We start from the raw sequence: 26276 nt of genomic DNA on the forward strand, positions 1-26276 counted from the left end.
CAGTTAATCCATTTATTTACAGATTCCCTCCCCCGTGGCTGCCCTCCCTGTCCTACCAAACAAGCCTCTGGCCTCCCAGGCTCTCAGGACCTGGGTTGCTCAGCATTGAGCCCTGCCTCACCCAGCCTTACAGATCCCATTACACCACCTCCTCCAGAATGCCCATGCTGACCACCACAACCAAAGCAAGTCACTCGCTCCTTTCCTCCCAGTCCTAAACTCCTACATAAACAAGCCCAGCTGGTGTCCGAAATTCCAAGCCTGGTCCCAAAGTGGCATCGAACGCTAACATCCACCTTTCTCTTCACGCCATGACCACCCACCTGCGCTCACAATCCGAGGCAGATCTGACTCAGCCCCTACAAACGTTCATTCATCTGCGCCTACATTGCAAATGCTACTAAGCCTGCCTGTTCCCAGGTGCTGTCCTCGGCAGCAAATACACAGCACCTGTCAAGTCAGCAGGGCCCTGACCTCATGGAAGGGTGTAGTGGAGAAGACACACAATGGGGAGACAATGGCCGGGTCTAGCCAACTCCCATCTCCTGGGTATCACCATGCACTACGGCTCCGTTCCACCTGAGTAGGAACCAGGCCATCATTGCTTCTCAAGATATGCCACCTCACCTTCCTCCCACCAGCCGAGCCAACTACCCAAAGCTGCACCAACTCTCTGTTCAACACTTCGCTGAAGTCCTTTTCTAAGAGTGACCAGAAGAGAAGAGTCAGGACAAGGAGAAGTGTGGGGAGAGAGGAGGGCTCACAGCCTACGACAAAGAGGGAAAGCATGTCAGCAGAGCAGAAGATTCGAGGGGCCTAGCCCGGACTCTCACAGGAAAGGGGAACAGCCCTCCTCGCCCCGCTCTAAAGCAGACAGAACTTTCTAGTCCAGGGTTGGTTCAGTGGGGGAACTGGCTGCCTCTCACTTCTCTGGAAAATCGGCTCCTGGAGGCCTCAAAAGTAGCTAAGGATGCAAAGGTATTAAATATGTCCAGGGGGCCTGGTATAGGAGACCAACTATGGGATCAAAAAGACACAAGTTCAATCCCAGTTCAGCTTTTATATACAGCTGTGGCATCTTTAGACTACATTCGTAAGCTTCCTTGACGAATTTCTTCATCAGAAAAAACATGGCGTGTAGGACCTGTTTTTTAAAGATTAGAAAACCTAGAGCAAGGCCCAGTGTGACTCTCCATAGAATGAGCAAAGAGTTGGGGATACAGAAGTATCAGCTACAATCAGCGTATTGCTGGCTGCGTGGGAAAGGCTACTGTGTGGGCATTCTAGCTCACTGTCTCCATTTTACAGTGAAGAAGGCAAGGGGCAGAGAGAAACAGCAACTTCCCCCAGGATCCCTTGGCTGATGAGCGGAGCTGGTAGAGTCAGGGTTATGCCTAAGGACTGAAGGCAGGCAAGCCAGCCGTGTCTGTTCCCACCAGCACAAACAGCTCAGCAGGAAGCAGCCAGCCAGCCAGGGTTGAGGTTGGCAGGCCCCACACGTTCCCAGCCCTTTCACCTACTTACTGGCTGAGAGGCGAGTGACTTTGCTTCTCTGGCCCTTTTCTCCAACTATAAAATGGAAATGCCAGGCTCTGGCTCGGCCACCTGCAGGCAGTGTAGGGGTGAAGGGAAGCCAACAGCCTGTCTCATGTCCCACGTGGGGTTCCTCCCCGAGTTGGAAACACACTGCCCGGAATGTATTTTATTCTTCTTTTCAATGTATATGGGTGGAGCTGGTGCCCTGGGGCCTCACCATACATCCCTCACACACAGTCATAAATGCTGATTGGAAGGGCCGGTTTCAGAAAGATCTAGAAAGGCACCACCCCAGTCCTTTGCACCCTCTCCATATTTATTTCTTCTCACTGTCTGAGAAGGGAGTGGAAGACAGTGGCCAAATAAGGGCTTGGAGATCCTTGCGAGCCTGTGGTTGTCTGTGTCTCTCTCTGAAGCAAATAATTATATGTGGGTTAAAAAACACCTTCTCTTAGCACGCAGGGATCTGGCCAGCGAGTGGAAAAACGGGCAGGGTGGAGGATGGGGCAGACAAACTCTGTTTGCGAGCTGAAGATGTCCCTGGACACAGCCCTCGACCCTCCCTTCCTCCCAACTCCCCACGGGGCTGCAGCTGGCCTGTGCAAAAAATCAAGAGAGGAGGTGAGAAAGTCAAGAGCAGCTGAAGGCCTCCTGCAGCCCACCCTGTCCTTGGCCGAGGGAGCAGCTCCCTGGGCCAGCCCTCCCTGGGAGGAACTTCAAAGAGACACGCATGACAATCGCCTCTTTAGGGGTGCGGGGCTCCAGGGAAGTGTGTATGGCCAAAAATGGAAGACTGTCTTGTTTTAATTACAGTGGGTGGGGTGAGTGGAAACAAAAGAAAAGGGGGGAAAAAAAGGCAGTATTTTAAAATCCTGGCAGTCTTTCTGGAGCGGAGAAATTGCTCTCACTGCCCAAACCCCTAGGGAGTGCAGAGACAGAACACAGAATGATTAACCTGCTCTGCAAAGGGACAAGTTTCCCCACATCCATCATGTCCATCAGGGTCAAAGGAATCTAGAAATGGTCCCTTTTTATGGGGCCTCCTTTTCTGGAAACCTCATCACACATGCTCAGCTGCCAAGCTGTTACTGTAGGAGGATTCTTCCTGGGGCCATTGTTAATACCCTCGGCCTGTCACTCTTGTCGTTACGGATGTGCGCAACGAGCTAGTGTGACATACACTCTGTTTTCTTTTACGATCACATTAAGAAAACAGGATAACGTAGACACTCCTATCTCTTAAAACAACGGCAACAACAACAAAATCAAAGTTAAGGGAGGGCCTTGTAGCAGCACAGCAGCTTGCTGTAGGGGAAAGCCCACATCCTGGGTCACAGTGTGTGGTTCAACTCCAGTTTAGTTTCTATTCCAGCTTCCTGTCAATTGCACATCCTGGGAGACACGCAAGTACTTGGGTGCCTGCATCTCATGTGCGTGACCTGTGCTTCTGTCTCCAGCCAGCTTGGCCACTGTGGCCATGTAGGGAGTGAAGTCAGCTGATGCCAGAGCTCTCAAGCTCCGCCTTCCGAACAAAAATAAATAAGTAACACTTTAAAAGTGCTAACTGGATTTTGAAATGGAGTATTTCTTCCTACTTAGGTGATTTTAAGGTGAATTTCCTTGGTGGACCCTCCGCTTTAAAACAAGTTCCATTCATACCAGTTTTCAGAGGAATCCCACATCAGGAACCACCAGTTGTAGTCCTGGCTGCTTTGCTGTTGATCTAGCTGCCTCCTGGCAGCCTGGGGAGCTAGCAGCTTGGGCTCCTGTCACGCACGTGGGAGACCTGGATGAGGCCTGGCTGCTGCAGCCATTCAGGAATTGAAGTAACAGATGGAAGATCTCTCTCATTCTGCCTCTCAAATAAATAAAACTTCAAGGAAAAAAAAAAATCTAAGTGAATGATATCTTCAACTTGTAAGTAAAACCCCTTGAGGGAACTTCAATGGAAGTAAGAGCCAGGATTGTCAGCTCACTGCACCTGCTAAAAGCAGTGACTCAAAGAACACACTGAAATGGTCACCGTGTTATACAGGGATTTACAAATTCACTACACACTGGCTGACCCTGTCAATTTGAAATGCATGTCCACGGAGTGCCTTTCAAACGTGCAACTCAAGGCCCACGTTCTGAAGGAAGAAGTCTGAAACAGCTACCATCTGGGCTTCGTGATGCTATACTGTTTATTCCCTGCAGGTCGCGAATGTTCTCCCGACGGAAAGCAGCTCTCAGCACCTTCCCGAACTGAGGCTACCCAGAGCTGGCTGGCGCGGGCAGCTCCGCAAATCCCCGGAATCTGGCGGAGAAACCAAGGCCTCCTTCAAACTGCCTCCCCGTTGCTCTGGCAACCAGAGGCTAGGCTGAGTCAGCGTTTTTGCTTGACAAGTTGCATTCTTCTGGTCCCCAAGCCCCACTGAGGGAAGGCTAGGAAATAACAATGGTTTCTCAACAGCAGTGGCAAGAGAAGGGGTCACCGAAGCCGGCCTGGTCCTGGAGGCTGACATGAATAAAGTCTTCCAAGGCTCCAGCTCAGAGGCATTCTGTTTAAATGTACATGATATTAACAGGACACAATATTATGTGTCCCACCCATCTGTTTTTCATATCATGAGACTGCCCCTTGAGATGAGTATGCAGAAATTAAGAAGTCTGCTTCTTAAAGTCCTACCAACGCCTAACACTTTCCATTTCATTTGGGAAAGCTGCAATCACGACTTTCAAGGCACAAAGCAAACACTAGGCTGAAAAACAGAAAAAACAAAACAAAACGGTAATTGTCGTTTTTTAAAAAAAATATTTTTCTACCAATAAAACCTTCACCAACAAAATTCTAATTTCTTTTCTAAAAAAAATAAAGCAATCAGGAAATAAGACTTCCACTAAGGGTCCCCCCACCCCCCAAAGACTGCCACTTTTGGAGCCAGTGTAGTAGCACACCAGGTCAAGCCATGCCTGCAACACTGACATCCCATATGAACGCTGATTTGAGTGGTAGAGGGTCCACTAACAATCCAACCCTCTGAATGCACGCAGGAAAGCAACAGAAGTTTGGCCAAGGCCTTAGGCTGCTGCCGAACATATAAGAGGCTCAGATGGAGTTCCAGCTTGGAGAGTGAACTGGCAGATGGATGGAAGATCACTTTTTGTGTGTCTGTGCCTGTAATTCTGCCTTTTGAATGAATTAATACAGCCTGACATGGTAGTCTAGTGGTTAAAGTCCTTGCTTTGCACACACTGGGATCCCATATGGGTACTGGTCTATATCCCGGCGGCCCTGCTTCTCATCCAGCTCCTTGCTTGTAGCCTGGGAAAGCAGTGGAGGACAGTCCAAAGCCTTGGGACCCTGCACCCATGTGGGAGACCCAGAAGAAACTCCTGGCTCCTGGTTTTGGATTAGCTCAGCTCCGGCCATTGTAGCTACACGAGGATGATCTTCCAACAGAAGATCTGTCTCTCCTTCTCTCTATAAATCTGATTGTACAATGAAAATAAATAAACCTTTAAAAATGAATGAACGAATCTTTCCACATTCAAAAGAAAAAAAAAAAAGCTTTCTTAGTGGAACCTGAAGGTGCCTCCCAGCCTTTAAGAAACTGAGTAAAAATAAAACTGTATCACAGAACATAGAACAAGTCCTTCATGATGCTTGTGATTTATGACCCACTTTCTTAATAAGGCCATGTTTACTATAGTTCTTGTGGCCCCCCCTGTCACATTTCAAGAGGATTGATAATCAGATACTAGTAGCTCAATTGGTGGAGAGAGCATATTTGAGGAAATGTTCCTACTTCAGAAAAATTCTAATGAAGCAGAGACACCAAGGCTCACTGTAGCTCTGCTTATATAGCTGTTCAAGACCTCGTTGGCCTGTGGGACGGCCGAGAATGAATAAAGGTGTAGGCATATGGCACAGTGGTTAAGACATTTAGGACATTCATATCCCATCAAAGCACCTGTCCTGAAAGCCTGACTTGGTCCTGATTCCAGTTTCCTGCTTAGGTGCGCCTTGGGCAGTGCCAGTGAAGGACTGAGTAGTTGGGTTCCTGTCAATCATGTAAGAGACTTGACTCGAGTTCCATGTTCCTGCCTTCTGCTTGGCCCACCTCCACCTGTTGCAGGCTTTTGAGCAGTGACCCAGAGGATCAATCTTTTTCTCCCTTTCTCTGTGCCTTTCAAATAAATGACTTTTAGAAAAAGCCAAGAATATGAAGGTGCATTTGTGGTCATTTTCATAGAATCGTGCTCTAGTGTGTCTAGTTTCAGTATTAGGAACGAAAGTCAAAGATGGTAGCCACAAGACTTCATGAAGTAGCAGATGTTTTTAATCTCCTAATGGAGATTAAATAATAAAATGAATTAAATAATAGAATTCAGATTAAATAATCTGAATGGACCACCCATGCCATTTTTAAACATTTCTTTGAAAGCCAAAGTTACCAAGAGAGAAAAAGAAGAAGAGACATAGAGGGAGTGATCTTCCAAGTCCTGATTCACTCCCCAGATGGCCACAATGACCACGGCTGGGCCAGGCCAGGCCTCGGAGCCACATCTCCCACATGGTAGCCATCCTCTGCTGCTTTCCCAGGCACTTCAGCAGGCAGCAGGATCCGAAGCAGGATAGCCAGCACATGAACTGGTGCCCACATGGGATGCTGGAGCCACAGATGGCATCTTCTACTGAAAAACACGTCATCTGAGGGCAGCTCTATCCCACTTATCTTGCTATTACTCTCTACCAAATAAATGCTTATTTTGAATGAATGAATAAGGAGATAAAGGAAGGAAGCAATGAATAAAAAAATGAGATAGCATCTTGAACTAATGGAGGTTCACTGCAGATTAGCAACAAATTAGCATCTTGACATGATTTCAGTCCTGACATCAGATGATGAGATAAGGCTTCAGAATTGCTTTCTGCACAGTCCACCCTCATCAAATTACATATCTAGAGGATATAGCTCCAGCAGAAGAAAGAGGAAGAGAAATGAAACTGAACTCTTCCATAGCATATAATTTATAAGGACCTTCCTCATTTATCATTTCATTTAAGAATAAGAATAGGGGATAATGTTGTGGTGCAGCACATTAAGCCACTGTTCCAACACTGGCGTCCCATAGAGGCACCAGTTAGAGTCTTGGCTGCTGCACTTCCGGTCCAGCTCCCTGTTAATGTGCCTGGGAAAGCAGTGGAAGAAGATCCAAATACATGAGCCCTGCCCAACACGTGGAGGATGCCTATGAAGTTCCTTATTCCTGGTTTGGGTCTGGACAAACTCAGACCATTGTAGCCATTTGGGGAGTTCATCAGCAAACAGCAAAAATGGAAGATCTCTCCCTCTCTCTCATCTCTCTTTCTCTGTGACTGCTTTTCATGTAAAAATAAATAAATCTTTAAAAAAGAAGAGAATAATAATAATAAAAACACAAAGCAGAAGTGACCTCCCACCGGTCATGGATCAGTTCAAGTAATTGTTACATTTTGTTAGTTTTCCTGTTCTGTTTCAAAGACATAGCATCACATGGTTCCTTTCTCCAGGACTCTCTCTGGGTGGAACTGCAGGTAGGTGCAGAAGAGGCCCACTTGCACAGCAAGGGTCCTGAGGAGATAGGCTGTCCTGTGAGGGATCTGCTGTAAGTGACAGGAGAGTCTGGGTCATTAGAGACTTTACTCAAGGCAGCTCTGTTGATTACCCACAACATGGGAGTGGGGCAGAGTGGAGGAACCCAAGAAAACAGGGGGGCTTCTAGTCTCTCCAGGACCACTGCTTTCCTCATCCCCACAAACCCCTACTAGATGCTGGCAGGCAGCTAAACAGATGAGGCAAAGATCACTCCTATTTCCCATCCATTTCCCTGCCTCTGCCCGGGATTGATGAACAGAGAAAGAAGCCCAAGACAAACAAACAAACAAAACTCATCAAGACTATATCAGAATTCACCAAAATCAGGCATGTACTTAAAAAGGTTAAAGAAAATGGAATAAAAGTTACGTTTATTTTCGTGTCAAAATATGATGAAATTCATGCGTACACAAGATCTTCAATAAGCTCACCAATATAAACTTAACTTTTAACTTCATTTTTCCACAAACATTCTGCACTGTCCACAAATGGCCTTAAATAACACCTTTAAAGTGCAAGCTGATTCTGGCTGGAGGAAAAAAGAAAACTTGCCACAATCAGAAAGTCTTAGAATGTTCTTCCTGCGCTGTGCCCTCCTCCTAACTACACACACCCACAGATGAACTCTGTGAGCTCCCATAGGCGCATGCGCACAGCCTTGCGCCACTGCTGTCCTGCATCCTGCACCTGTTCCCTGTGATGCAGCAAAATGCTCCACGTTCCACAGTCTCCAGGGACCAGCAGTTAAGAAGCGGGGTTGGCATTCCTGTAACGTGAACCAGCCATGCTGGTTCAAAGGCACCTACACAGCTGGAGTAAAAGGAACAATTTGGGGCTCATCTCCCCACCCCTTGTCAGAAATGCTTTCCATGGGAAAGAAGGAGGTGGAGCAAAAGAAATAGGCAGAAAGACAAGGAAGTCCTTCTTTGCAGAATGGTCTCCATGTCGTATTAAAAACATTAAAAAATAAAAGCTTACTCAATTCATTTAAATATCAAACCAAGAGAGAACTCATAAAGGCTGCTCTAATACTAGCTAATCCACCATACAGGAAAGCAGAAAAATTATCCCAAATGGAATTATTATTCTAAGACAGAAAACAACCACACAATTATTTCCTGTCAAGAAACACGATACTGTATGTCTAAAAATGGGATAAACAACTGTTACCCTAATATAACCAGGAAAGTTTAAACATAAATCTTCGGGGTAAAAGGCACAACTGTGCTTACCTTATAAAGCTAGATTCAGCTGAGAAAAAAAGCAGGATTTATTTTCATTTCCTTTATTTTCAAAGGCTGTGTCTAAGAAATCGTTTGAATTTTCCATGTATTTTAAATTGCATTCTATGTGGGTACATTATGTTCTAGAATTTATTTGATGAAAATGACATGATTCATTCATGAATAAGAAATACATTATTCATTTATGGAAGTGGATGTGTAAGTTTTGAAAGTATCAGATAAAACCAAAACAGAAAATTTTCACCTAACACAAACCACCCTCCCACTCCAGTAAAACTTTCTGGAACAGTTAAAACTAATTATTTCCCAAAAAGAAGCGACCCATTTATCTTGCTTCATGGAAATCATAAAGCAAAGTCTGAAAAATTACAACAATAAATGGAAGCTTTACCCCCCAAAATGTAGCCAGAAAAGTGTCAACTAATACAAGTTACATTAGTTGAACGATACAGAAGGACAAATGGCGCTCTTCCACAGAACCAACCACCGGAGCAGGGAGAAAACTGTTGGTTTCTTGAGGGATTTTGTTTTATTCATTCTTACACAGGGCACACGCAGCCCTGGTTCTGTCACCTGACAGAATGAAGAGTTGATGATGCCCAGGCAGTTTTGCAGAGCGTTCTGACAGAGCTCCTATGTCAACCATTTTCCTATTGTCCCTTCAATTTTCCCCTCTTTTTCATGCTCTCTAATGGACCAGCAGATTCTTCGCCGGTTCTTCTATGGTACACAGTCTCCATGATCTGCTGCGATCTGAAGGTGTTGAGTGACTGCTTTGACAAGAAGAACTCAGCCAAAGTGACTCCATGACACTTTACACAGCCACTTCCTGACTCTCACGACTTTCTCTCCTAGACACCCAAGCTGCCCCTCTATCCCAGGCAGCCAGGCTGTATATGGCACACACAGATGCTCCGGGCTTTAGCCTCAGCTAAGCCCCATCTTGCAGCAACCCTCACCAAGCTGCTAAACACTAAAGTAGGCCATCCTGCACCCTCCAGGCTAGCCCACTCACCAGCTGATAGCACCAAGTGACCTTGGCCATCACAACACAGAACAGCTCAGCTGAACCTCTTCCAAATGCAAAACCACACACAATTACATGATACAGTGAAACCGCTATGATTTTAAGACACTAAATGTTGGAATAACTTGCTACACAGCAACAGATAGTCAGAACATTCTCTTCAAATGAGGAGCAGTGGAAGCCAATGCCAGCCATGCTCATACCGCCAGCCTTTGTGTTGGTCACTGAAGATAATGCAGGCAGAAGCCTGGAAGAACCAACAGGCTCACCATGAAGAGTCAAGCTCACCATGGCAGATGCTTCTAGAGGAAAGAGATTCATTCAGGTAACAAGGTGTCTCCTCATCAGATTTGGGGCCCCTGGTGGGCACCACGAGAAGGTCGTACCTGCCTCATGAGCTCCTCCTGGCGCATCCGAATCCGCTCTCTTTCCATCTGGATCCTCTGGAGCTGCAGTTTCTGCTGCTGCTGCTGCTGAGTGGTGAGCGCACTGGGCATGCTCATGAGCCCGGTCGCCGGTGGGTTCTGAGCAGGGTGGCTCTGCTGGCTCAGGGTGCTAGGGGTCATGGGCTGCTGGTGCTGATGATTCATGACTACAGGAGGGAAGAAGAGACAGCACGTTATCCCCTGGAGCCCACAGGCCCCTAGCAGAAAGGGACCATCACAAGGTCTGTGCTTTGCAGTACGCATGCCTCAGATTCTTCCCAAAGATCTTTCCTGTCATTCGCTGCCGTTCAGATGCTTATTACCTTCATTCGCCTCACGGAGTATCAGAAACTGGTCTCCACTCCTGGTTCATCCAGTGCATTTTGGATTCCACTAAAAATTTTGCTTCACACCAGCCCTGCATGTGGGGTTCATTTTAAGCCATGCGTAGAACACAGTGGCAAAAAAGGCAAATTCAGCAAAGATTATCACACATTATATGGTCATTCCACCAAGTCATCGTTGTGTGTGTGTGTGTGTATTTACATGTGTGCAGCACAGCTAAGGAGAACACACAGTGAGCTGGACATGGAATCTACAGCCATTGCTAGAATCGACAGGTGACTGCTAAGCAACACATAAAGCACAGCATCTTGGTCAGAAACTTACAACTACGTCACTCTTATTAACCCTCGACCTGAAACGAGGGCCACGGTGAAAACTGAGCTAAACTTGCGAACACACATCTGATTGCAGGAAGAAAAAAAAAAAAAAAACTTCATTATGACAAAAGGAAAAATCAATGAGAAAGAATGCAGAAAAATGCTAAACATGTTTGTGTTCGGATAAACGTATTAGGGTGCTTTAAACTTTCCAAGAGTCCTCTGTTTATCTACACTTGTCAAAGCAAAATTTCAGCATGTACAATTTCACTTTAGAAAAAAAGTTATACCTCTTCAATTCCATTGTTGGGATTTCACAAATTTATTTTCATTTTTATGCATTTCTAAAAGTACTAGTTTCTACTGTAATTCTGACTGGACAATATCACGTATTAAGTGACATTTTTCCATCTATTTGCTCTTAAGTTGGAGCCAAAGATAATGAGGTATACTTTTGTGTCCTGACTTCATTTTTCAGGGGCTGATGGGAAGACAGAACATCAACTGTTGCTATATTTGGCATCAATACCAAATACAAAACGCTGGGGTTGGTAGTGTGGGTCAGTGGTTTAAGACTCCTCTTGCAATACCCATAAGCCATCATTTCTGATCCACTTCCCACCCAACTTCCTGCTAATGAGCCTGGAAAGCAACACTCAACGGCCCCAAGTGTTGAGTTCCAGTCATCCCTATGAGAGACCTCGGTGCTATCCAGGCTCCTGACTTCAGTATGGCAGGCACTTAGGCAGTCAGTCTCTCGATAGAAGCGCTCTCTCTCTCCGTCACTCTTATAAGCAAATTGATCTTGGAAATATGCTTTTTTAAAAATGACAAAAATAGGCATGTCTTAATACAACCTAAAAAGTAAATTATTTTATATCTTCGGTTTGCTATAAAGTGAAAACATTTTCTAAGTAAATTTTCTTAGATGAATTTCAGAGAAACTCAATCATTTATGGAGTAATTTCTCTCTTTCTCTGCCTCTCTCTATCTTTCACACACACACACACACACACACACACACACACACACACACACACACTGAGAGGTCTTCAAACATTGCATGGGAAAATGCACTTTGTGAAATAACTAGGTATAAATTTCTTTTTGTGCACCAAAATCTACTTATCCGTTAATTCTAATTTTTTGCACAAACCATGTGACATTCCCTTGTAAACTGGAAGTCACACAGCAACACTGAAGCGGGTCTATAGGGTCATGGCAGCACTTCCCCAAGATGCAAGTGGGGTTAGCCAAACAGAGTTGCCAAAGTATTTGTGAAATCACTCATTCCCAGCTTTACTCCATCCCCACGGTGCCAAGCCTTGAATTTGGTATCAGTGAAGTAGCTCCTGCTGTCATAGGAACTAGCAGGCTGGCCTGGCAGAAAGAGATATGTAAATAAATGAGATGAATTTTTAGCATGATGATGGAATACGATAATGCTGAGCTGTTAAAGGACCCTGGAGACTGGCCCTGTATCTTCTGCAAGAGGCACATCACCCCACAGGGATGGAGCATGTTTCTAGCTAAGTGGCAGGCAGAGGCAGGGTCAATGCCAAGGGCCCTGACATCCTGCTCAAGTGATTACAAGCAAGACCACGTAGAGCAGGGACCTGTGTCCCAGCATTGCTCAGGTTACCAACAGAAGGGTTCAAGGAGCAGGTGGGTGGATTTACAATAACGAGGCACCCACAGGGAAAATAAGACCATTTCGAGTACACTGCAGGGACACTCTGGATTTTTCTTTGTGAGTGAAGGCCAGCACTAAGGAGCCTCACCTCCTGGTACTGTGTTTGACATACAAGAAGAGCTCATGAAAAGACCCGAGGAACAGACAAAACCAGCTGGACACTGTGTGTGCTCTTATTGTGAGAGGAGAAAATGAAGCAGAGTGGTGACTGAAGCCAACAGAACTGAACTTTCACTTCCAGAGTGGATTAGAGCATCATTTCCAGCTCAACGGGAAGACCTGGCTACAAGGGGAAGGATCACACACAGGGATTTACAAGGAAAGTGTTCTCTCAAATGCTGATTCACAAACTGCACATTCATTCAGAAGACAGGCTTCATAAAGCCGCTTTCCAGCCAGAGAAGGCAAGCACACAGGCATGGAAACTCTACAAGGGATGGCTGTTTCTGATCCTGCTGGAAAGGCATGCTTGCTTTTCTGATGTAACTTCGATAGACAAAACGATATCTAATATTTTCAATATCAGACAAGCCTGGGGTAACAAAAAGAGGCCAGAAGAGCAAGGCTGTTAATACTTTGTGCATTCTGCACCAGGTGCTGGGTCTCACAGCTGGCTGACATGACAGATTCAACCAGGCCTGCCTTGGGTGTCTTTGGCAGACTGTTCTTGTTCCTGTACAAATCGGGTATCTGGTTATCAGATTCACTCTCCAGCCAGGTCCTCTGTTGCTCAACTCCAGGCAGTGATCAGACATGCTCTGCAGAGCTGACTAAGTCTGTATCTGGGGGAGTTCACTGGGAGAAAAGCTCTTTCAAAACCACACCCTCCCCAGCCCTTCCAAGACATTCACAGAGAGGCAGAAGCCGTGAGCTGTTGATTCCTTCCACTCAATTTAGCTTTGACCCTTCAGACTAAACATCCCTGGATATTAACTGTACAGTCTGGAAACGAGTGACACACAGACAATGGCTTGGCTTGCAAGATACAGTCAGACTAAGAGTGCAGTTTGCAATTAGAGGGTCACTGTAGTATCGTTTATAATAGCCAAGACTAAAAATGACCTTAATGCCCACCAAGGGAGGGTCATGGTTCGTCCATTCAGACAAAGTCTATGCAAGCATTCCAGAGAATGATGGAATTCCATTACTAGGCAATGACAGGGAACAACCTCCAAGTAACACTGTTCAGAAAGGAAGCTACTTCAAAAAGCAGCACTGAAGGTAGTAAGAGAACAAGTGAAGGGCATTTGGTGTGCTCTCCCAGGAAGGCTCTCCGGAAGGACATGCCTGAAACTGGAGACAGCAAGGACCAAAGCCCACACAAGAGGGAACCAGATCAAAGACCTGAGATTGTCCCACAAGCCAAGTGGCCTAACTCCATCCAGCAGCCCACGACTCAGCATGCCATTCAAATGGTTCCTTTCTAACTGCTCTTGAGCATGCCTGAGATCACAGCTCCTGGACTCCAATGGTGGCTAATGCTCTTTAAAGCACTATCTTTGGAACCATCATCATGGCGCAGCAAGTTAAGCCACTGCCGGAGATGCCAGCATCCCATTAAAGTATCAGTTCGAGACCTGGCAGCTCTACTTCTAACCCAGTTTCTTGCTACTGCACTTGGGACAGCAGCTGAAGATGGCCCATGTGCTTGGGCCCCTATCACTCATGCAAAGACCCAGATGGAGGTTCTGGTTCTTGGTCTCAGTCTGGTCCAATGCTGGTTATTGTGATCATCTGAGCAGTGAACCAGTGGACTTAAAGATCCTTTCTCTCCCTGTTGCTCTCTCTATCCCTCTCTGTAACTCTCATGCCTTTCAAATAAAATAAATCTTAAAAGACCAAAAAATAAAAAAAAAAAATACAGCTCTGCTAATAGTTGCTCAGAGACAAAGGGGTCACAGGAGGCCCATGGCAGGAAAAAAAGGCTTGGGAAGACCCAACGTTTCATTAGGCGACGAACAGAAACACTTCTTGGGATAATATTCCAGAACATTTCATGGAGAGAATAATAGTTCAGTTTAACACATACACACACACAGCAGAGTATTCCAAACGCAGTATATGAGGCCAAACCGGATTACGGGCAGACGGCCATGAACGGCCTCAAAAAGGCTAAAGACTGTGTCAGATCTAGACTTTTGCCAGTCCCCACAGAAAGGAATAACCCAAACAGAAGACGTCTCCATTGAAGCAGGAATGCATCAAAATTAAATCAGCGCATCTTTTTCCTTCCAAGAGAGTCTGGCTTTAAATTTAGATCCCCATTTATCTTTTTCTTCTTCACTGTTCTCAACTCTTACCCTGCCCTTACCACCACCCACCTCCCCGCCGCCTTTTTTTTCTTAACTGGCTGTCTTGTCTTCATAAATCCATGCTCTGTAGATGTGTGACCAGGAACATTTAACTGGTCTTACACAATCTAGAAGAAATCACCAAGAAAAACAAATGCAGAACATCTAAGATGTCAATAGCTTTCAGGTCCAACAACCCTGTCCTCTGAGAACAGCCAGTCAAGATGGGATGGGATTGAGGTGGGGGCCAAGCTTGCTGGATACGACCCGCTGGTTAACACTGCCCACAGCCATGCACACACCATTGTACCCTCTGCCTCATTCTAGCAAACACACTTAGTCTCTTCTACAAAGCCCTAAGAGTAAGCCAGGCTCCCCCATGAACCAATTCAATTCTAAGCCAGCTTTACCAGCTATCCAAGATGTGTAACCATCATAAAGGCATCTTTCCTCTTTTCATATTTTAACCAGCAAAAACCCAACCACTAGTCTTGGGAATAACCCGTGACGAGTCTTATGGACAACAACGTTTGCATAACAGCATCAGGGGCCTGACTAGAATGGCAGACCCCACACTCAGCTAAGGAAAAAGCCCTCACCTGATCTCCCCCGACCCATCTGCTGTCTAGCTCCACATCAAGAAGCCCATTCCTGGCCATCAGCTGGATCTCGCCAGTAATCATCAGATAAAAGCCTGAAAACAATCCGCCTTAATCGTAACAGACTAACCTCCCCTACACCTCCTTCCTTCCCCTTTGAAAACCCTCTTGGCTGTCTTGTTGGGCAGAAAGAGCATCTTTTGAATCAACAGATCTCTCTCGCTCCCAAGACTACCGGCTTCTTGAAATGATCCCTTTCCTCTGGCCCACCCCGAGTTCTGGAGAGACAGGTGTACACACAGTAAGCAGGGGGCCTGGTGGCCTGCCTGGTAACAGAAGCAAATGTAGAAAAGGTAAAGCATCACTCCTGGTCTTTCAGCATTTTGCAGCGGCAGGGAGAGAGTGACAGCTCACAGACACAGGGCTTGGCAGCTTCCCCGCACCAGGAGCTGGAGACCCAATGGGAGGCCACGGCCTCCGAAGCTGCCCGGCGTGTCTCCTGGAATGTTTGACAAACGTCTTCTTGGCTTCAGAGAGGGTCGGCGGCTTGCTCTTCTGTGCCCTGGCCTCACCTCCCTCGTCTTTAAAAGTAGGTTTTGGTTACACACACAGAGAGAGAGACGCAAGGCCAAACGAGGAAAACAAAACTGTAAGATTAGGCTTGACTATAAAAACCATCTGTGTGGATTATGGAAAGGCCAGCCGGAGGCCCAACGGCCAGAAATCACACATAAGCTCTGGAAAGACACAGAAATAGCTTTTCTTCCCTTCAAATCCTTCTCCCAGCTCACATGGGACTCTCGGGCGGTGCTGAGGAATCCCTGTAGCATCTTCCTCATCCCATTCTCAGCCTCCTCTCACCTTTTTCGGAACAGACTTCTTAGTGGAGGTATCTGTACACCCAGTGTTTCGAGCTGAACTTTCCAAATGATGTGCTTTTGCCAACATGTCAGAAGCACAATTCCACTGAAGGGAGTGAGTGAGGCCTTCCCAAGGCCTCTGCGACTTTTTGCGTTCCCTAACCACTTCTGAACTACCAATAACCATGAGATCTTCATGCTTGTTTTAACAAAAATGTAACATCCAAGATTCAGTGAGCATACAAATAACTGAATGAATGAATGAATAAATGAATGAAGGGGGACCAAGTGTCTCCCATATTAGAATTCTGAAATAACTTAGTAGATGGACCATTCTCAAAGGGGCCGAAGAATTTTGAGTGCAAACAGTGACATCATTCTAGCCGGCACAGTACTGAATGAGTGGGGGGTTGTCTCACCATTGAGAAGCTTGAAAAATACTATCTGGACCAGCTGACCAAGGTCAACTTTGACAGTGGCAAGGTATGATGACAATAAGTTGCTCTCACGTGGTGTGGAAAGAAGGGCACTTTATTAGTCTTCCTCCTAAAAACCCATAATCCTACAGGTTAAAAAAAAAAATCTAATAAAGGGAAAGCTTACAAGAAATCTAAGCAGTACTCCTCAAAAACAAATTAAGTCTCAGCACATTACTTCACAGCAATGAAAGCTTAGGGGGCCTGCTTCGTGATGCAGCAGCTGGTCACCCCTTGGGGTACCCGCCTCCATGCGGGAGTGCCCGATTCGGTGTCGTCGTTCCTCCACTTGGAACCCAGCTGCCCACCCCTGTGCCACCTGGGAGGCAATGGTGATGGCTTGACTTTTGGATCCCTGCCACCCACATGGGAAACTCAAATGGAATTCTAGGCCCAAGGCTCCAACTTGACCCAACCTGGCTGCTGTGAGCATTTGAGGAATGAAGCAAGGGATGAAGGATCTCCCTCTTTCTCCCCTCTCTCTCTGCATTTTAAATAAAATGAAAATACATCAATTTTTTTTTATTAAAAAAAATTCTTAAGGAGACAAGCAAAGTAATATTGTAGATATTTTATATGGGATTGGAGAACAGAAAAGATATGAGGCCAAGATTCAAGAAATAGGAATAATTTATTAGTATGCTGATAACAAATGTAGCGCAACTAAAACTATCCTAAAAAAACTGTGTGTGTATGTGTGTGCACGCGCACGCGTGTATGCAAGGGGGAGTTGAATGTTTACCCTAGAAATCCAGAGTCGGGTCAGTATGTCTGAATCCCAGGATGAGCACTGAAGCACAGTGGGCAAAAAGCTACTGCCTACAAGACATTCCATATGGGTGCTAGTTCGTGTCCCAGCTGCTCCACTTCCGATCCAGCTTCCTGCTGACAGCCTGGGAAAGCAGTAGAAGATGGCCCAAGTACTTAGGCCCCCTGTCACTCACATGGAAGGCCCAGATTCAATTCCTGTCACCTGGCTGTGGTTTTGCCGAGTCCCAGCCGTTGCAGCCATCTGAGGAGTGAACCAACAATGGATGATATCTCTCTCCCTCTCTCTGTCTATATCTCCCTCTTTCCCTGCAACTCTGATTTTCAAATAAATAAATCAATCATGAAAAAAAAAAAAAGAAAAGAAAAGAAAAGCCCTGTATCCTGTATCAGAGTGTATGGGTTCAATAGTGGCCACTTTTCCTGCTTCCAGCTTCCAACTAATGCGGAGCCTGGGAGGCACCATAGCAGCTCAAGCAATTCAAAAATTTACTTCACTGCAGGATTTGTCAGTTTTCAGTGTACCTCTAGATAGATACTGAGATCTTCAGAGAGGGAAAACAGCAACACTACGCCTCAAACAGGTAAGACCAGTATTGTCTGAATGCCAGGAAATGTGGGCTTATTGCCATTTACCGCAGCAAGCCACAGATCTAGGCCACTTGTTGAATCCAATATGAATTTGCTACTTATTAAGTACCTACCATGTGCTCAGCCCTTGACAACAAATGAAGCGGTTGTTCAGGATGCTGAGCCAGAGAAGTTGTTGAATCAAGTTGTTGGAATTAGCAATCACTGTTCAAGATACAAGGTAACGGGAGAACAAAGTTAAGCAAGAGGTCGGAAAGTCAGGTTGACAAAAGATTGTGAGAACAGCTGGAAAGTATCTGCTGAAACCGGCCGTGGGAAAATGTCAAAAATGACTTAATTCATCCACCCATCTTCACAGGTGGTGAGCAAAATCTTGTAAAATTCACTTTGGTCCTATATATCAGCAATATTTTTAGGGCTTTTTCTTAACTTCAATGATGAAACATCAATCATTGCTCCAACTAACCCTTCTATAGGCATCGCTTGAGGACAGGAAGAGGCTGACTCACTGCTTCCAAAACCTAAACACAGTTCCCTCAAAATATGCAAATATACATTTAAACCCAAAGATAATTCTTAAAGGTTATGAAAAACGAAGTTAAAAGGTAGGTTTACTTTGGTGTCATATGTAATGTTGAAATCCAGACATCCCTTCTGCATAATACGCATTTTCCATGAACATTCTGAAAATCAAGCATCTGCATGAACTTCAAAAAATTTTACTTGAAAATAAACTTTCCCTTTAATTCCATTTGAGATGAGCTTTTTGAAATACCCCTACAAGACACTTGATTTGGGACCTGGGAAACTTCCTCCTCTATATAGCTGTTTAATTCAGTTGGAAACTTGGACTAATAAGCTTATATAAATTCCACCAGAATCACCTTTCAGAAACCAAGCACACCACAAGTGGGGAGTGTGCGAGCTCTCTAGGTGTGGACTATTAGAACACGTTGTAAGCTTCACCTCAACTCCTGCTCTGTGTCTGTGCCACCGACACAGGAGGTAACAGGATGCCCAGTCCTCCTGGTCTGCCTGAGGCTGTGGACTTTCCAGGACACAGCCCTCCCTGTGCCAGCTGTGGGCACGTCCCAAACAAATGGCTGGTTTGTCACGTCATGCCAGTGCCTGTTCATGGCTCTAGGGCCAACTCAGGGCAGAATTTAAATTTCCTGGGTGCTCTCTGGATGAGCCAGGTGTTTCTCCATCTTTTGTTTCCACATTACTTGATTATCAGAGCAGAAATAGGTCATATCCATCCACTTACTCTGTAACACTTTAAGAAGAACCAAGCATGGTGACGAACACTGCATTGTACCCAAACCCTATCCCCTTACCATGTACTTGGTTAGGTGTGAAGTTCAGAGAAATCTTTCCTGTGACATAGCTGATTGAGCCAGACATTGGAACAGGGGGAAAAAAACCCCACTCAGGGCAGTACTGTTGAGCATAGAGTGCCACTTGCAATGCTAGTAGCCCACATGGGAGTGCTGGTTTGAGTCCCACACATTCCACTTCTGATCCAACTTCCTGCTGGCCACCTGGGAAGGCTGTGGAGGATGGCCCAAACACTTGGGTCCCTGCCACCCCAGGAGAATGCTGGTTGGAGCTCCCGGTTCCTGGTTTTGGCTTGGCCCAATCCTCGTGGTTGCGGCCATTAGGGGAACGAACCAGAAGATGGAAGATCTCTTCCTCTGTCCCTCTAACACCAACCGCTCTCTTCCTGGATTTGAATCTCATCCTCCTGTCGGTGCAACTGTGCTTTTTAACAAATCAAACCTGAGGAGCCAAGGCCGCCTGTGCCCCTGGAGCCCACCGTCATGATGTGGGCCCTCCTTCTTTAGAGAGACGGGAATGGTTGCCTCAGTTCCCTTCAAATGTGCCTGACGAATATACACAGTGGCTACTAACCTAGACTAATCCAGAGCTGTGGATTAGAGTTGGCTAGAACTCACACACACACACACACACACACACACACACACACACACACACACACCTCAGTTCATAAAGAATAAAATTGGTAGAGGAGAAACAAATGGAAATTGACTCCAACACACACATACGCACGTTTGTACGCCTTTAACCCTCACAGTCTCAGACTCTCTGAGCACTAGATTTTGGTTCTTGCCTCCTCTCCTTTCCTCCCATGAAGGCACAGTTCCCTGCTTCGCAGGATGTCGTGCTGTTTGTTTTATCCTCAATGATTTACAAGCCCATCGCTTTACCCCCACAACATTTACTGCAGGCAGTGCCCTGTATTTATCCTGCGTTGTGCTGTCACAGTTTAGGCTTCAAGAGGCCACTGTCTTCTTAGATCAGTGGCTTTTTTTTTTTTCCTTCTAAATTTATTCTCATTTTATTTGAAAGGCAGACAGACACAGGTCTTCCACCTGCTGGCCCATTTGTTAAAGTCTTCCAATAGCCGGGGCTGGGGCAGGCCAAACTCAACGACCTGCTGCCTCCCAGGTATGTATTGGCAAGAAGCTAGATCAGAAGCAGAGCAGCCGGGACTCCAAATAGGCACATGGGTACACGGCACAAGCATGCCAAGTGTTGACTTAAGTTTTACCTCTTCCTTAGGAGATTTTTCTCATGATATGACACAGAGCTTACCCTCAGGCCCAGGGGGTCACCTACCAGCTGGCCTGGGACTGTGCTGGTGCCACCGTTGAGCCAGCAAGAACATCCATACAGGCCACCATGTCTGTCTTCTCTAGCTTCTTGTGTTCTTGTTTTCACTCTGTTTTCCTTACAGGCACTTCTCAACTGTCATGTGGAAATTCTCGAGCAATTCGTAACATGTTGAGCAGGCATGGCTATTGGAGACTGTGTACCACTATGTTTAGCTTCTGCTCACCCGCCCCCCGCCCCCAGGCCTTGGAGCCTCGCAAACCAAACTTGGCCTTACTCAGTTTAGTGATGAAGAAATACGGACAGTTACATGACTCAGCATAAACTGCACTCAGACTGTGATAACCCTGGGAGGCCTCGGAGCACTGAGTCCAGAAGCAGCTCTCACTGCCCTGTCCTGCCCACCCTCGGTAATCAAAACCCACCCGGCATGTTCAACCGGGTGCCCATGAGAAGCTGCATTCTCTTGTTTCCTGAAAAAGCCTGCTGTGGATGATTTTAATCACTGTATTCTAAAATGATGAAATAACATGACTCGTGGGTTTTCATAACACCTTATTTGGGTGATCTGGTTTTGCAGAGAATGATATGGCACTGGGATCTTCAATGCCCCAAATTAGCAACAGTAAGACAAAGTCAGATGGGACTTTGAAATGCTATATTTCGTAACTCAGAAAGTTTGATGTGGGAAGAAGAGGTGCTACCTTGAGGCGACACAAGGGCACTTCAAAAAGCCTGTGAAGAGAGCATATCTCATAACACAGTGTCTGGCTTTGAGTCCTGGCTCTGCCCCAAACTCCAGCTTCCTGCTTAATGCACACATGGGGAGGCAGTAGGGGACGGTCCAAGTATTGGGTCCCTGCACCTACATGGAAAGCCCAGCTTGGATCCAGGCTCCTGGCTTGTCCTGGTGCAGTCCCAGCTGCTGCAGGTATTTGGGGAGTAAACCAGCAGATGGAAGGTATCTAGTTCTCTTTTTATCTCTCTAAGCCTTTCAGATAGATCAAATAAATGTTAAAATCATAATTCTTTTTTTTAAAAAAAGTTGTGGGACATGGAATTAAAAGAGAAGTTTATTTTGTTGAGCCCCCAAACAAACTGAAATCCATGGAAAGTGTTTTTCCGGATATGCCTTTTCCAGAAACTTCTTGCAGAACCCTAAGCCTAGACGCTCTGGCCACCATGACCTTCAGCGAGTAATCACTTACAGCTGGAAGGAGCCAAAGCCTGCAGGTGTGAATCATTTTGGGTACAAATCCAGCCCCGCCAGCCCCACCAGCTTTCCAAAGTATTTCGGTATCAAGCGTGCCTCCATGCAGCTGTAGGCGTCTCCCTGTGTGTTTATGGGCCGTCCGTGGCTTAACTCATGTGAACTGGCCAATGTCAGGTGTCATGCAGCCGCGTCTGATAGGAAACACATGTCCACGGAGGTAGCCAAGCCTAGCCTCAACCCAGCCTCCACTCGGTCACGATCCAGGGAAGGGAGAAAGGGGGCTGCAAACGTGTCTCTCCCTCCGTGTGTCTCCTTCAGCTCCTGCCAACAATGAGCTGCTTGTTTCTCTTATTTCCCAGAAACTGTATTAGCCATCCAACAAGGTCAGCAAAAAAAAAGAGAGCAGCTTTTCACTTCAGAGTACGCTGGGTTCCAAAAATCTGTAAAGTATTAAACCGAGAAGTCGCACGATCCCAACCTCACACAGGGGCCTTTATTCCAATTCTGGGTGAGAATAACCATAAGGAAATGTGTCCGCCGGCTCGGCTGATAAAGCCCACAGCTCGGGAGTCACAGCTGGCCAGCTGCACTTGCCCAGCCTGACTGCATCAAGCCTTTCACCCCTTCCAGGTGCCCCCAGAGCTTGACAGATGGGCCTCCGGTGCCCCAGATGCCGCAAGCCCTTCCCAGTTTTAGATTCATAATCCAGGCTGCATTGGCTTCACAGGAAATCTTGGATTTTGAGCACAGGAAATGATTTCCCGACTTGCTAGCCTGTCTGCTCCTTCCAACAGTAATCAGGCCGCCAGGCAGTGTGCAAGCAGCTGGACCGAGATCCTAGGTGTAAACAAGGACACGCCCGTAGCCGGGGTTTTTGTTTCCTTAGTCAATGTGTTTTTTCACTACCCCAAGCGTCTATTTTACTGATATTTACAAGACCTAGGACACCAGTTCTCGTCCCGGTTAGACAGCCAGGAAGTCTAGGGAGACAATCGTGTCTCCCCTGGGACAGGTTGATTGCTTCAGGGTCCTATGGCTGTCAAACTCTCTCTCCTCCACCTAAACCCACCTCGACCTCCACTACTGACTGAGGTTTCTCAAGACTCACCCCCACGTGCCCTCCGACGGGAAACACACCTACGAAGCCAGTGGGTTCAGACGAGGACTTAACGTGGCACAAAAAGGCTGCTTCGCTTGTTAGCCATGTGACTCAGGCTTGAACTTCACAGCTGGACAATGGCAGCACAAGCAATATTGTTTGATGACTTTTAGACAATGGATATACTTTTATCCCAGCAGGAAACGGAAACTCTGACTTACGCTTTTCTTTTCACTAGCTGGGGGAGAGTTTATGCTGGCTGTTTATCGGTTAGGCTCTCTTGAATGATGTTGAAAACTACTCCAGGTGCAAAGTATGGCAACCAAAACTAAAGCATGTGTTTTGCAAGGAGCACTGTAAAGCTGCCAGGGTGAGCCACTCCTTTTTAATCTGTTTCCTAACACGCCGTTTTCATCAACATCTCTTTTCTTTAAAGAGGCCATACAACAGACATTGAGGTCCCAAGAGAGAGTTGAAGACTTCGGGGATTTATTAAAGTAGACACAACTTGGCAATCAACAAGAAGGGTGATCAGTAAGTGACATGGGAATCATAGAAATGAAAATTTTAAAAGATTCATTTTTCAGCAATCAAATAGATAGAGAATAGTATAATGCAGGTCTTCCACATTGAGCTAAGGCCACTCCGGGCAAAAGCCAGGAATTTAACCGGAGGTGAATTAGGGTCTCCACGCAAAATTAGGATATTTTGTGTACACATGCCTTTCATTGAGGACTGTGCCCCTAGATATCACAGGAGTTCTAATGACTATCCCCCAAAGTTAATTACCTTAAGGGATATCAAAATATTCTTTACAACCTTTTAAATTCCTTCCTCAAATCCAGGAGCTGGGTATCAGAGACAACACGTGGGTGGCAGGAAGCCTGTCCCTGGGGCCAGCACTGCTGCCCCCTGTGTCTGCATGGTAGGAAGCTGGCTCAGGAGCCCCAGCCAGCTGCCCAACCCAGGTACTCCAAAACTTCACAGCAGTGCTAGGGTCTGAGTGCACATGAATTCTCCTCTTTCCACCACTGTACGGCTCACTCCCTCTCCCATATTCACTCCCACTTCTTCCAGGTGTTGCAGAAGCAGTGGTGGATAGCCAGGGTTTGCCCTCTAACAGAGGGCAATCGAGGTAGGGGGAAGACTGGCAGTAACACAGACGCAGAAGAATTCTAGCAATAGAGGCTTTGAACAAACCAACGTGGAGCTAGATTGGGCAGGGAAGTGAAGGAAAGTCTCTCCATAAAGAGTGTGTTTTAAAAAAATCTGAACGAAGTGTGGAAGTCAGGCTGGGGACATGTTAGATCCAGGGACGACAGGTGGAAGGCTCTAAGGTGAGAACATGCCGGGCAGCCCGGGTAGTGGGGTGGGGACTAACAGCGCCCCCTGGCTGCGGTGAGCTGCACCGCGGCTCTCATTCCAGAGGGGCGGCAATGTCCATCAAGCCCACCACGTGGCTAACTTGTTATTTCTCACGCTGCTGTGAAATGTAAAGGCCTACAGACATTCAGCATGGAGAGGTCGCAGGCGCACGGGGAAGTCAGGCAAGTGGCACGCAGCACTCCTCAGCGTCAGTGCCTCTCAGCCCTTCCAGGAGGTTCAGGTTCAAGGTGAAAAGGAGCAACGTGTGGGCCAGAGGTGCAGAGCACAAGAGCCCAAGACAGCTGTGCTATTAGACCCTAGCACAAGGGGACCCCAGCAAAAGAAAACCAAAGCCTGAGGCTCTAAATTTGATTTGGGGATAAGCCAAAGGGGTTCGGGGCTTAAAAACGTAAATAAAACCAGATACCACGCAAGCCGTTACCTACCGAATGACTGAATGAATGATTGCTCCAACTGAACACACGAGTCCTTTGCAAGAGCAGGCAGGACGGACAGCCAAGCCTCCAGACACCTCTGTGCGATCACACAGGGGCCCATGCTACGCACTTTTCTCCCTGGCTTTATTATTTTCGCAACCACAGTCTCTCTTTACTTCAACATAACCCTTTCATTTACTTACACGTTGTCTAAGATTCATATGCTAGAAGTGTCTCACGGTTTCACTTTAAAACCACAGGCCTGAGCAGTTAGCTAGCCACCGAGTACAGTATTTGTCCAGTAAATGATATTCTGCGAAGCTTCATTAGAGTACACTGGAAATGGTCACTTGTACGAGCGAGGGCAAGGCTTATGTGCATTTAGGCCACGTCTTGCAAAGATTCAATGGATCAACCAAAATCTCTTCTTCACTCTGGTTTTCTTTCCTAAACACGTTCATTTAAGGAGCCATTTGGACAAGCAAACCATGCGTCACCTTCCCGGTCACTGAGTGGCCCACGGTAACGTCCCCAACACAAGGACAGATGCCAAGTGAAAAGCGGTCTACAAAATAACAGGTGTGTCCCTCTTAAAATGTCAGCATCCAGGAACACAGGGCCGTGGAATCACTCAAAATAAGTAAGCACAATGAGGATGGAAACTAGAACCAGTTATGAAGCTAGATAGAATATGATATGTAGAATGTCAATAGTTACAAATTATGGGATCCACTGAATATTTTAAATTGAGAGTTTATTACATAAGAGTATTGTATCAATGCCAAGTTTTCTGACTCAGTCTGTGCTGTGACTAGGTAAAAATGTTTTTTTTTTTTTTTTAAAAAAAAACATAATTTGGCTGGCCTGAAGTCATTATAGGCTAATCTCATATGGACACCATTTTGAGTCCTAGCTACTTTCTTCTGATCCAGCTCTCTGCTTATGACCTGGAAAAGCAATGAAAGACAGCTCAAGTCCTTTGGGACCCTGCAACCACATAGGAAACCCAGAAGAAGCTCCTGGCTTTGGATCAGCTCCAACCAGTGCAGCTATTTGGGGAGTGAACCAGCAGATGGAGGACCTCTCTGTCTCTCCTTCTCTCTGTAGAAAAATCTGCCTTTCAAATAATATGAAAGAAATATTTTTAAATGTGTGTATGTTTGGACATATATCCTGAAGCATTCAGGAGTAATTGAGTTTGATGTTGCCAACTAGCTCTCCCATGCATCAGAAAATAAACAAAAGCCAAATCCATACACATACAGAAACCCATGGAGAACTAAGCAAACAGGACACTGTTGATAAGCCTCTGGACATTCATCTGGGCAGAAAGTACAGGCATTTCCCTGTACTACAGGGTGAAACTCTTGTGTAAGTTTCGACAGGCATCCAAACTGAATCACAGCATATTTAAAAACAGAAGCTCTCTATCGCATATCTCAGACTCCCCAGAGGCTGGGAGCCCTCAGGTCGGCAAGGACTGAAGCTGTTGGGTGAACACCCAACATCCTAGGGCTGCATTCATTCCACAGGAATTCCCTCATGGGAATGATAACTGGCTGTCCCCAGGAGACAACCCTGGCTGGAATGTGTGCTGCATGATTCCGACACCTCACACCCCCCAGTTCCTGCTCCCCTCACCCCAACTCCTCGTCTCAAAAGGCCTTTCACAAGAGAACACTTCTGGACAGCTGCCCCTGTGGACTGGATCCCAGCACTAGGAAGTGCAGGTTTT

General features: G+C 46.3%; 1 protein-coding gene across 1 annotated transcript in view; it reads right to left on the bottom strand.

The window, feature by feature from the left end:
* WWTR1 (WW domain containing transcription regulator 1) overlaps positions 1-26276 on the bottom strand; it is a 128386-nt gene that overhangs the window by 11857 nt on the left and 90253 nt on the right. Inside the window, exon 4 of the mRNA XM_040974772.1 lies at positions 9815-10020. Within this exon, the coding sequence (XP_040830706.1) occupies positions 9815-10020 (206 nt within the window). The remainder of the gene's footprint in view (positions 1-9814; positions 10021-26276) is intronic.

Source organism: Ochotona curzoniae, unplaced genomic scaffold, assembly GCF_017591425.1.
Source record: "Ochotona curzoniae isolate NIBS_2020 unplaced genomic scaffold, NIBS_Ocur_1.0 contig_2599, whole genome shotgun sequence".
Taxonomy (NCBI): domain Eukaryota; kingdom Metazoa; phylum Chordata; class Mammalia; order Lagomorpha; family Ochotonidae; genus Ochotona; species Ochotona curzoniae.